Here is a 12,096-nt window from a genome sequence, read left to right as displayed (position 1 = left end):
ACACAGCGAGAGACTGTGTGTGAGAGAAGGGGACACCGAGCGAGAGAGTGCTTTTAAATGGCACATAAAATCCGACCAACACGAGCTCGATGAAAATTGAAAATGGCTGACTCAAAGGCACGCGGGGACCCGACGGTGTCGGCCGGGGACTGTCTATATTGATTTGTTCCAACCACAGCGGCGGTGACGGCTACGGCAGGGGCTTGGTAGCAGCAACTAAGCGCTTGTACAAAATGATTTAACGGTCAATCATGGCGGCGGGGCAACGGCTGAGTAGTTAGCGAGTAGCGATCGCAGTAGGCGCAGCTCACGATTGACCCCTTTGGAGAGGCAGTAGGCGAGTGCGGTGGATCATGCCGGGCATTTTGTAGCGAACAATACAAATTACAAGTGTCTTAATCTTTAATCTCGCGCGATCACAACTTTGTTGAAAGGAGGAGAGAGAGAGAGAGCCAATGCAGCTTGATTAAATTCATCACTCACTCACTCGCGGCGAGCGTGAGTGAGAACGACCGATCCGGGCTAGTCATTTACATGAAAATAATATCATTAACTGCTGCCTCTGCTGGTGCAAAGCAACATTCCAGCAATTGCTGTTCAAGAAGAAAAAAAAATGCGCTCAGACAGACATAACCTGAAAACATTAAATAATGAGTAATGAATATTTCAATTATTCATGGATTGTTACGAGCGTGTATGTGTTTATGCATTTGCAAAATGCAAACCGGAGGAGCACGCCAAGTGCCTGCAGTGTGTGCAGGCAATTCTACCCAACCACTAACTCGGCTGGGCGATTTTTCATCTCTACAAAGCTCATTTTGTGCTTCATTGTAGTATTCTAAACGGCCACAACAACACAGGCGGTGGGTAATTGCTGCGCGTGATAGGTCTCGGCGGGGGTCGGCCGGTGAAGATTCTCCGAACGAACGCCACCCGAGAACCAGTGCAAGTTCAGGCCAATTAAACGCGGGGAGCACCGGGACTGGGGACGCGTTGCGGCGACGGGAGAAACGATGCAAATGCAACCGTTTATGTTCTAAATGCTTCGGAACACCGAAGCCAAGCCGGGAATCGATTGCGTGATTGTCGGGTGGAAAAGAGATCAGTTTGCCTTTGTTTTGCTGCGTTCCCGTGAGGTATTCCGGGGGCAGAGGGAAAAAAAGTGCACCCGGTAAAGCGAGTGCACGGTGCAAAACTGGTTCGCATTTTGCTAACAGGCATTCAGGTTGTTACCGGATTACAATTTTGCTCGTCTTCGCCCCTGATGCGGCCATAAAGATCGACTTCATTCCCGCGCTGGGTAGTTTACTTGCTGGAACAAAAAAAAAAAATCTTTTGTTACCTTTCTGTAATTGCAGCAGTCAGCCAGCCAGCGGCGTTTTGGCTTGGAATTGATGGCAATGGCGACGATGAAGACGATGACGGTGGGAACTGGAATATGGAAATCTCCCCTGGCATTTGTGGGTTTCTGCAAAATGGCCATCTCGTTCGTCGATGCTGTGATCAAATTTGCCAAAAATCAACGGTAAACTCACTCTGTAAAACGACATTTTCACTTGCACTTGCACTTGAAAGGAATACTCGGACTGACGTTATGGCTGTCACCTGCTGGCAGTGTGGTCAGATTTGATGGAAGTTGTATCTTTGTCTGTGCACATTAACGTTGTTTTGAACATTTGGGTGCAACATTTGGAATGCTTAGACACTATGTTTATAAATCAATACTAACTGTTTTTAAATGGCTCTTTCTGTTGGGGCCTCTGATAGCCAAGTTAGATTCCTGGTCCAGTCGAGGAAATCTTTCGGGTTGGATATATTCTCGACTTCCCTGGGCATAGAGTATCATTTTGCTTGCCACACAAGATACAAACTCATACATTGTGCGGTATAACGGAATTGCATCTAGAACAGTTCAAGCTGAACATTGCATTAGGTCCTAAGTTACATTGATCGATTCTCTTCATCTACTTTCTCTTTCGTTAATGTTACGACGCGTTGTTCGGAGGTGGACGTGATAGGTAATCACTAAGCAAATTAACTAAACGCGCACGTAAACAAATAAAAACTACTTTTATTAAAATACGTGGACGTTATGCTGGCGATGACGTCTTTCGTATGGCAGCGCAGCTGTCAACGATGAGCCCAGCAGGAAAGCGATGGAACGTTATGGTTCACAGGCTGTGTTCCCAGCGCTTCTGTTTTCTTTGCCTTTGCCCCAACATCTCCCCTCTAGAAACGGTGATACAGGTTGAACCTCTGGGGCGGTCTTCTAGGTCTCGAAGAACGCCTTGGTAGCTGTACCTCTGGCTGCACCGTTGGTGTGCTTGCAGCAGCCGATTCGAAGCTGGAAGATATGGTGCTCGAAGTAGAGAACGATGACGACATATCCGGGCTGGTAGCCGGACAGGTAGGTTGTGACAACGTTGGCGTTCGAATAATATCGCTTTTAGTCGTAGTTGGCGGATTCCACATATCGAGTAGAGTTTCCAGTGGTAGTTGCATCTGCTTCGATGACTGGCTGGATCCAGTACCTTGATCCGGGCTGGTTGACGTTCGACTTCTCAGCTGGTTCAGGTGCGATCGAACTAAACGACGACTATCGATCAAGACATTGGCATCACTCGTCCTACTCTTTCGACAATCGTGCCAGGAACCCAGTTCCAGGTGTTCTTAGTGTAGATCTTGGCGAAGGCGAGATCGCTCGGGCTAAAGTACCTCATCCTGGACCTTCGGTAGGCCAACAAGAACGTATCCAAAAGCTTCTTGATCGCTCACTTGAACGTGTCGACAAATCGCTCTGCTTGGCCGTTTCATTGTGGGTGAAACGGTGCAGTTGTTACATGGTCGATTCCATTTGTCTTGCAGAACTGAGCGAATTCCGAGCTTGTGAATTGGGTGCCGTTGTCTGACACAAACGTTTCCTGCATCCCCAGGCTTGCGAAGATATTGCGGAGGATGCTGATCGTTGCAGAAGCCGTGATCCGACGTGTGCGGATGACTTCCGGCCATTTCGAAAACGAATCCACGGCGAGCAGATAGTAGTCGCCGTTGATGGGACCGGCGTAGTCCACGTGGACACGTTGCCGAGAACGTGTTGGCTTGGGCCAGGGCACAGGGGTCGCTGCTGCAGGAGACTTTGCTGTCAAGGCGCATGGTGAGCACGCTTTCACGTAATCGGCAATCTCGTTGTCGAGCGATGGCCATTAAACTTAGCTGCGGGAAGTGCCTTCATCCGCTGAATACCGGAGTGCCCCCGGTGTAGTTCTTCGAAGCATCGCTTGCATAGCCTTTTTTTTCCTTGATTTGTTTTCGTTATAAGACACTTTTAGGCCCCGGAACCGCTAGGACCTGGAGAAGGACCTGCCAAAGCCCCAAGCTGCCGGTCTAAGCCTACGACAGCTCCCGGGGTGGGCACTCACGACCTCTGATAGTTCCGGGTCTCAAGGCGTACGGGCGTGGGAGAGTTTTCGGACAAGGGATCCTATCAAACGCTACGGTCAACGGTTAAATTATTTATTTATTGATGGCAAACAAACCTGACTGAGCTTTGGTGGTGACGGGTAGCGATCGGGTGATGGTCGGGTGGCAGTAGGATGGCGTCCGGTAGGCGACCAGGTGGTGGCCGGGTGGTGTCCGGGTAGTGTCCGGGTAGTGTCCGGGTAGTGACTGGATGGTCGCCGGTAGCAGCCGGATGGCACTCGTACGACGGCCGGGTATACTGCCGGATGAAGGCGAGTTCGGGCGGAGGAGGCGGCTGAGTGCGGCCGGATGAAGACCGAGTTACGATCAGGTGGCGTCCGGGTAGTGTCCGGGTAGTGACTGGATGGTCGCCGGTAGCAGCCGGGTGACGCTCGTACGACGGCCGGGTATGGTTCGGGCGGAGGAGGCGGCTGAGTGCGGCCGGATGAAGACCGAGTTGCGGCCGGGTTGGCGGCCGGAGGGAGGCGAGTTCGGTCGAGGGGACGACTGAGTGCGGCCGGATGAAGACCGAGTTACGACCAGGTGGCGTCCGGGTAGTGACTGGATGGTCGCCGGTAGCAGCCGGATGACGCTCGTACGACGGCCCGGTATACTCCCGGATGAAGGCGAGTTCGGTCGGAGGAGGCGGCTGAGTGCGGCCGGATGAAGACCGAGTTGCGGCCGGATGAAGACCGAGTTGCGGCCTGATGAAGACCGAGTTACGGCCAGGTGGCCGGTTACTTAGAGCAGCTGGAAGGCGTCCGGGCGGTGGCCCGGTGGCGGCTGAGTTGCAGCCCGTCGGAAGACGGATTATGACCGGGGTTCGATCGTACGATAGGTGTGGTGATCCCGCAAAAGTACGGCTTATCACTATGCACGTGGTTACTGATAGCCGGGTGATCGTCACTTTTTCCCACGGTTCGAGATTTTTCTCAAGCAATAGCAGTCTGCTCGCTGGACGACGCACGTCTTGCGACTTCGGTGGTTGGCTCTAAACTTCCCCAGCCTCCGTTATCTGCTCACTCTCCTCCATCGTGGGCTCCGTCACTCTCTCCAGGGAGAGTTTCCGCCCACACTCTCTTCGAGTTCAGTGGATATCGCCACCACCCACCTGCACTCATCGTTTAGCTGTTCGATCGTCTGACCACTTATGCCACCCAACAATGAATTCAAATTGACCGTTGCCGATTAAATAATTTCCCTAATATAAATACAGCTATATCCCGTGTACTAAACATATGAAAACAATGTTACCCGCCGGTAACATCGTGCTGAGCACCAATGCTACCGACGCCAGGGAGTCCCACACCTGGACCCTACCCCTATCGACCCATCAACTCATGAACCGGGGACCAACGGCTTTACTTCCCTTCCGAAGGAAGGCGTGTTCAGAGATGTTATGCCTCAGAACATCCTGGCTGCGCCAACTGGGATTGAACCCTGGCCTGCTGGGGTGAGAGGCAATCACTAAACCACCGGCACCACTAATGACAAGCCTTTCGTCGAAGAGAATGCAGCCCGGCACCGTGATTAGCGATTTACGGCGATGGTGGAAACGAAGAAGTTCTCGATTTCCGTCGCTGGCCAGGGAATTTGACCAGCCTTCCTGGACGTACCGGTAGACCTTCTTGAGCACCGGATGCGTCTTGGTGCTTTGTTGTACTGTGTCAAAACTCAAAGGAAACTCATTAAAAGAATCACGCACTACTGACCTAATGTCACTCTCCAAGGTGACGGAAGCGATCACGAAGTCTTCGTCAGGTTTCACATGGTGGTTGATGAGACGAGAAAGGATATCAGCATGACCAAATTTGTCCGTGACTACGTACTCCATGACGAAGCGTTGCAGATGGTTGGCAGTATACACTGGAATGCCCTTTTTTCTCCCGAAGATTAGAAGTAGTGGTTGACGGTCGGTTTGGAGGAGGAACTTGCGTCCGAATATCATGCGGTGGAACTTGGTTACCGCATATATGATGGCCAATCCTTCACGGTCAGTTTGACTGTAGTTGCGCGTGGCTGGTACCAAGGCTCTCGAAGCATGCTGGACGACTTTGATTGTACCATCGGGAAAACCGTCACTGATGGTCGCTCCCAGATAACGCATCGGCCGAAACGATGATCTCTTGCTTAGGATTATAATGGGTCAGGAGCAAGTCCGACGACAAGATGGTTTTGAACTAGTCGAACGCCCTCTGACACTCCGCTGTCCAAGCGAATTTGACTCTCCGTCTTCAGCAGTTCGTCCAGTGGGTAGCGTAGAGCTCGCATTTTCGGTATGAATTTCCCGTAGAAGTTTACGGCTCTGAGAAACGACCAAACTCCCGACACATCCGTGGGTGCCGGCATGAGCTTGATGGCTTCGATCTTGGGTGGATCGGAACGAACTGCATGGTGATCGAGTAAGTGTCCAAGATATTTAATCTGAAAGAGCACTTCTCGAATCGGACTGCGAAGCCGAACTCTTGCAGACGCTGGAAAAGTGCGTTCAGGTTCCGCCAATGCTGTTCCTCATCTTCTCCGCCGACTACGATGTCATCGATGTAACCGCAAGTGTGCTTAAGACCCGCCAACATGGTGTCAACGAGTTGCTGGAACGCTCCCGGCGCAGTTTTTACTCCGGGTGCCAGTCGGTTGACTTTGTAGATGCCCCGGTGGGTGTTGATTGCGGGGAGCTTACTCGATGATTCATCGACTTCAAGCTGCAGGTACGATTCTGACATGTCGATGATGCTGAATGTCTTGCGGCAACGGCAACGGGTATTGGTGCGGCTGGAGAGCGTCGTTCAAGCCCGTGGAATAATCACCGCAAATCCGAACACTGCCGTTTGCCTTCCGAACCACCACAATCGGAGCAGCCCACTCCGAATAGTCGATTGGTGTGATGATCCGCAAGCGCTCTAGACAGTCAAGCTCATCATCGACAGCCTGGTACATGGCGTAGGCCACGTTGCTTTCGTAAACCGTCCTACGATGGATGAAGAGGAATTGCTGACCTGTCGACAGAAGACGTTCGTCGGAACGGAGTCGAGCTGGAATGCTTCCACCAAATCCAGACCCAGGATGTGTAGATCTTGCGCGACGACGTAGATCGTTCCCACTTGCGTTACGCTATGGACGGTGATCGAGCCACCGAGCTACGATAGTAACTTCAGAGGATTGCCCGATGCGGTTTTCGCGTTCACTGACGGTGATCTGGTTGGTGGTTTTCCTAGCTGCTTCCAAGTCTCGGATGATACGACGGTGATGTCAGAGGCAGAGTCGAACTACAGTCGAACCAAAACACCGGAACAAACTTTCGTCTCCCTCGTACGTTGTTCACAGCGATTTGGACAGTCTTCGTATCTACAGTCACTGTTCTCGTTCGTCTCTTCATCCTCTTCCGAGGGGACTTTCGATCACTTTCACAGTGACTTTCTTTGTGTCCATATTGGTTACATTTAGCGCACTTATGGTCTTTGTACTCACAGTCTCTTGTGTAGTGCATCGATCCGCACTTCCAACAGGGACTTGGTCGCACTTTTTTTTCACTCACTGCACTACGCGACGACGATGAAGCACTGAAATGCTAATGCCGCTAATGTTCGTTGCTGCTTCCGGAGCTGCTGCTTGATGGCGTTCACTGTGTTATTGGGTCGCTCGATCATCGCAGTGTCATGCGGAAGATTCAAAAGGCGTTGGCTGCTCAAGTGGGACATCCGTCTTCTCCTCGATGCGCGCCATCAACCGGGTTCGGATCTCTGCATCTGACGCCGACTTCAAACCGCAGATGAATATCAGAGCCTTAAATTGCTCTTCCGAGAGATTTCCCAGCTCGAACTCAATGCATGTTTTGTTGATTCGGCAGGTGTAGGTGACGAAATCCTCGGTCGGCCCTTTTGCTACTTGAAGGCATCGATAGCGTTTGCTGATGATCGATTCCGCTGCTCCAAAAAGGCCTTTGAGCTTACCTACGGTCTCTTCGAAGGTGAAATCCTTGGATGTTTTCGGCAGTATGAAGCTGCAATACTGCTCGTGCTCCGCGATGCCAAATTTCCGCATCAATAGCGGCGTCGTACCTGAACTCCTTGACGTTACTCGCCAGTGAGTCGAGAATCGCTTCGGGATTCGACGGTACCTGCTCTTGGATGTTTCGGAAGGCATTTTGCTGCTGCTCGTTGGCTTGCTGCTGGCTTTGGATGAGCTGATTCGTCACGAGCTGTTGTTGCTGAAGCTGATGCAGGTTCTGAAGGATGAGCGCATCGGTCGGTATCTGTGCTGGATTTGGCGTCGGCAGATTGTTTTGACCGGGGCCTGGCATCTCCTGATCTTCGTCCACCGGCATAGACAGCTTGCTAAAAACTACCACAGTTAATAACTTGAGTTTGATAAAAGCTTATTTTATGGATATGTGTGGTGAAAATACCTGGGAATGTATTTACATAGCCGTGGGGATACAAAGAGAAAGTCGACGAAGAGAATCTGCCAATGTTACTTAGGACCTAATGCAATGTGCAGCTTGAGTTGAGAGCTGGAAAAACGCTCGCTACAGAAATGTCTAGAAGAAGTCTGTTAAAATGATGGTCTTTTGAGAACGGTTTTGTTGACGAGATAATGCATTTGTACTTATCGAAACCATTTAGTAACGCGTCCCAGACTACGTCACTGCTTTCTTATCTACCACATTGGTTTTTAATAATGAATGTGATCCTTGAAATCATTGCATCGCGATTCTAATTGTTCTATAGATCCAGTGCTAGTTAAAGTTCGGCTTGAATGCCAATTCTGATCGTCGGTAAAATTTGACCATGGTTGACAGCAAATTTCAATACCCGGAAGACGCAACTCTGACGGCAGTGGTGCCAGTCAGTCCAACATTGTCTAAGCACTCTGATCAGCGTTGATAACAGTAAAGAGATGTTAAATTTCGAAAGCAAAACCTTCCTTCAGCCGGTTCTAATTGGCGCTGCATTACGATACATAGCATAAAAATGTTCCTCAACATTATACTACATTGGATTAACCGCGAAACTTCTCTACCAAGTTTTGAAGCGCGCTGAACCGGTCTGGGGACAATAATTCAAACAACAGCAGTAACAATTAAGGTGGAAATTGTTTGAAATAATTACCCCTCGGCGGCCGCTCCACCGACCGCAGCGCGCGAAGCTATTCACACCCGAGTGAACGCCCCCCTTGCCCCCCCCCTTCAGCCCTACCCCGACGACCGCCACCGCTGCAGTTTCATGTTCTCAGAAGTGCATTGCTAGACACGCACGCATCCAACCGAACCCCAGCACCTACCCAGTACTCAGCGTGTAGATGTTATAAGTTATGAACTTGTGCATAATAATAAAAACACGGACTTCCATCACCAGCAGAGGCTTTAGCGAAAACATGCATATGCCATTTAAATGCTCGTTATCAGCGGATATAGATCGCTCGTTTCTCCCAGGTTGAATGTCTGAAAAATGCGAAAAAATAGCTATAAACGTTTATTTCTACATACATACGTGGCCGCAACCGCACCGGTCAGATTAATTTAGTCGTAATTCACCGGAGGAAAGTGTAATTAAATGGCTTTTTCCTTTCTCGACTCTTTTCCAGAACCAAATGGAAGCGGCAGACGGCCGTGGGGTTGGAGCTGCTAGCGGAAGCCGGAAATTACGCCGCTTTCCAGCGATTGTACGGTGGACCGGCGTACCTCGGCGGTTGGCCATACCCGGCCCAGGCTGGACCTCCAGGGGCTCCTCAGAGTGCGGTGGACGCTTACTATCGGCATGCCGCGGCGGCTGCCGCTCTGCAGAAACCCCTCCCGTACCGGATCTACCCGGGCGTCCCGGGACTGGGAACGCTCAACACCATTCCGGGTCCAAGCGCACCGTTCCCGCACCTGTCAGCGTCCTCGTCGTTATCCACGCTCAGCAGCTACTACCAGGCTAGCAGTCAACAGGCGGCGGTGGCGGCTGCAGCTGCTGCCGCTTCCCACAACTCTCCCGGTGGCGCCGGAAGTCCCAACAACGGAAGCGCGGGCATCCAAAACAGCGCCGGTGGCATCCATAACAATAACAACAACAACAACAACATCCACGGCAGCACCAGTAGTCTAAGTAGTCAACCCCGGCGGTCACCGAGTCCAACGCTGAATCCGGGCAGTCCACCGGGGCGATCCGAGAGCAATCCGCCCAGTGACGACGAAGACGAAAACATACAGGTCTGAGAGCCCAGTGTGATCCCCGATGAAAAACACTCATATACGTATATATAGAGATAGCAGTGTAAGGAAAGAAAATAGTGATTATTATTTTTAATAGCATTTATTTAAAGCAGATATTATTTTTTTAAAAAGAGGGAATAATTAGCGAAATGAAAAGAGGCGTCGAATCGCGGGGAAGGGGCAAAGGTGACGGATGGAACGGGGAGGCGTTTGCGCCCCAAAAAGGTGAAAACAAGATGTCAGCACCTTCGGATCGTGCGAAATTTACACAAAATAGGCGCGTGAAGTCGGAAAAATAACACCACCGTCCGTGGCGAGAAAAATAAAACACAAAGCATAACACCGAAGGGGACCCCGTCTCGTTTATAACTGTTTTGTTTTGGTTTAAATTAATTTGCGGTACATAAATAAATAGAGAAAAGCGACGCGGTTCGTTGCGCGTCCGTCCGTTCGCTTCTGTTTATATTGAGCCAAAGATCAACAAAAAGTGAACTGCGCGTGATTTGCGACCCCAAAACTGTCAAATAGCCCACTGGTTTCCACCGCCCCGCAAACATCACCCCGTCCGTCACCGGTGGTCCATTCCCATCAATTCGTCGCCAATTTCCGTGTGAGTGTAAATATCAAAGCAAGCCGATTGAAGGTAACGAAGTAACAGCATAGAAGCAAAGCCTACTCTTGATAGTGATTCTGTTTTGATTTTTTCTTAGCCTGTGAAGCTCCAAAATTGACAGTCTCTGTGTGCGTCGCCATCGTTGTCGTCGTCAATGTCGTCAAGTGAAAAATCGGGGAAAACGGTTAGTTTTTGTGTTTTGTTGTTGTGTAGATAATGGTCATATATAAAGTGAATCACCGCCACCGCAGGCAAGGGGAACCCAGTGAGACGCGACGACGACGACGACAACGACGACAGTGCGCGATGAGAACGAGAAATTTATTAACTTTAGTCTTAATTTATGATCATTAGCGTCTGGAAATAATTATTTAATTATTTTATAAGTGAAGAATGCTGTAAAACTCGTCCCTCTCCGAGGGAATAAATCCATTGTTTATTCATCAACAGTTGTAGGATCCGTTTGTTTGCGCTTCGACTGATGATTGACACAGGCACAGTGATTGCTCAACCTCTCGGAACTCGGGAAAACAAAGTGATCGAATGTACTTACCCACTAATTGAAAACAAACACAAACCAGATACTTAACCAGTGACGACGGAACTGCAGCAAAGTTCCGCTAAGTAACCGATTTGCCAAAACGAATAGGAAGACAAACACACTCACATTAAAAAGAAAAACAGATTTGTAAAGAGAACCAGTATTAGGAAAGTGGAAAGTGCAAGACAGAACTCGTTGTTCTTAGAAAAACACAACCACAAACACGATTGCTTCATCCTAAGTTTTACACTGCAACCCGTGAAAAAAAGATGTTTTTAACCCCTCCAACGTGGATAGATCCTTCTCATTGTTTGTCCCTTTCCCATTATCCGTCACAACCGGAGGAGATGAATGCTTGAAAAAGATAGTTAGTTATTGAAAGTTGTACATATTGATTATATAAATATGAAATTATCCCGTCTACTTGTAAGTGACACACACCCACACACAGACACTCGGTAGAAGCCTCAACATTCCCGTCTAAAAGAAAAAAAAACTTTGAAAAAGTAACATGTGAAAAATGTGAAATATTTAACTGAGAGATAAAAAATGCTGGGAATCGGGAAACGTGTGAGTCTTGCGTTTAACAACCTCTATTAATTTATCACGGATTCATATGGTCGATCAGCTGCGACTCAGTCAGTCAGTCAGCTAAAAACTGTAAAGCTCGTACACCTAACTGGAAAGCATTACCGGAAATAAACATGAAAATTTTATTGAAAATCAAACTTCTGCTTATGCCGCTGCTACACTGAAAGAAATCCACCATTGGCAATTCGCTTGCTTGGCAGTTGATGACAGTAGGAGTAGAGTCCTCTAAGGCTGTGTTCCATTTGGTGAATTTGCACTTAAATTTGGCAGATGGAAAATTTTCAAACAAACCTCCTATTCGATCAGGTTTGTTTCTGACCGACAAGGATTCAATTTTGATAAATACCTTTTCGAAAATCAAACTACACAGATAAAAATTCTGAATTTTAATTGTGATGTAAACATTCATTAACGTAGACTTGTATTTCATTTCACGCAACCGAGCAACATGCAAACAATGTTGTTTACAAAGATGGGATTTTGTATACAATATTTGCTACATTGCATGAAATGTGTCAGAACTTTACATGATTTATAATGTAAACGTATATGTTATGTGACGCTCCATTTATGTGCATCATACTGAACGGAAATTTACACTTCTTTTTCGAACTGTGTATCAACAACAGAGGGATTTTCAAACATAAGAATTTATTTTCGAAGTCTCCAATTTAAGCTCCGCAACCCTGCTGAGATACA

At 48.9% G+C, this 12,096-nt stretch overlaps 1 protein-coding gene across 1 annotated transcript in view; it reads left to right on the top strand.

The window, feature by feature from the left end:
* LOC135706239 (homeobox protein B-H1-like) overlaps positions 1-10,164 on the top strand; it is a 143,872-nt gene extending 133,708 nt beyond the window's left edge. The window contains exon 3 of the mRNA XM_065227805.1: positions 9,043-10,164. Within this exon, the coding sequence (XP_065083877.1) occupies positions 9,043-9,655 (613 nt within the window). The 3' untranslated portion in view covers positions 9,656-10,164. The remainder of the gene's footprint in view (positions 1-9,042) is intronic.
* Positions 10,165-12,096: the final 1,932 nt, after the last annotated feature.

The sequence above is a fragment of the Ochlerotatus camptorhynchus genome, unplaced genomic scaffold, assembly GCF_037179485.1.
Source record: "Ochlerotatus camptorhynchus isolate MF236.1 unplaced genomic scaffold, CSIRO-AGI_Acam_v1.1 ptg000276l, whole genome shotgun sequence".
Taxonomy (NCBI): domain Eukaryota; kingdom Metazoa; phylum Arthropoda; class Insecta; order Diptera; family Culicidae; genus Ochlerotatus; species Ochlerotatus camptorhynchus.
This window is presented reverse-complemented; position numbering and strand designations above follow the sequence as displayed.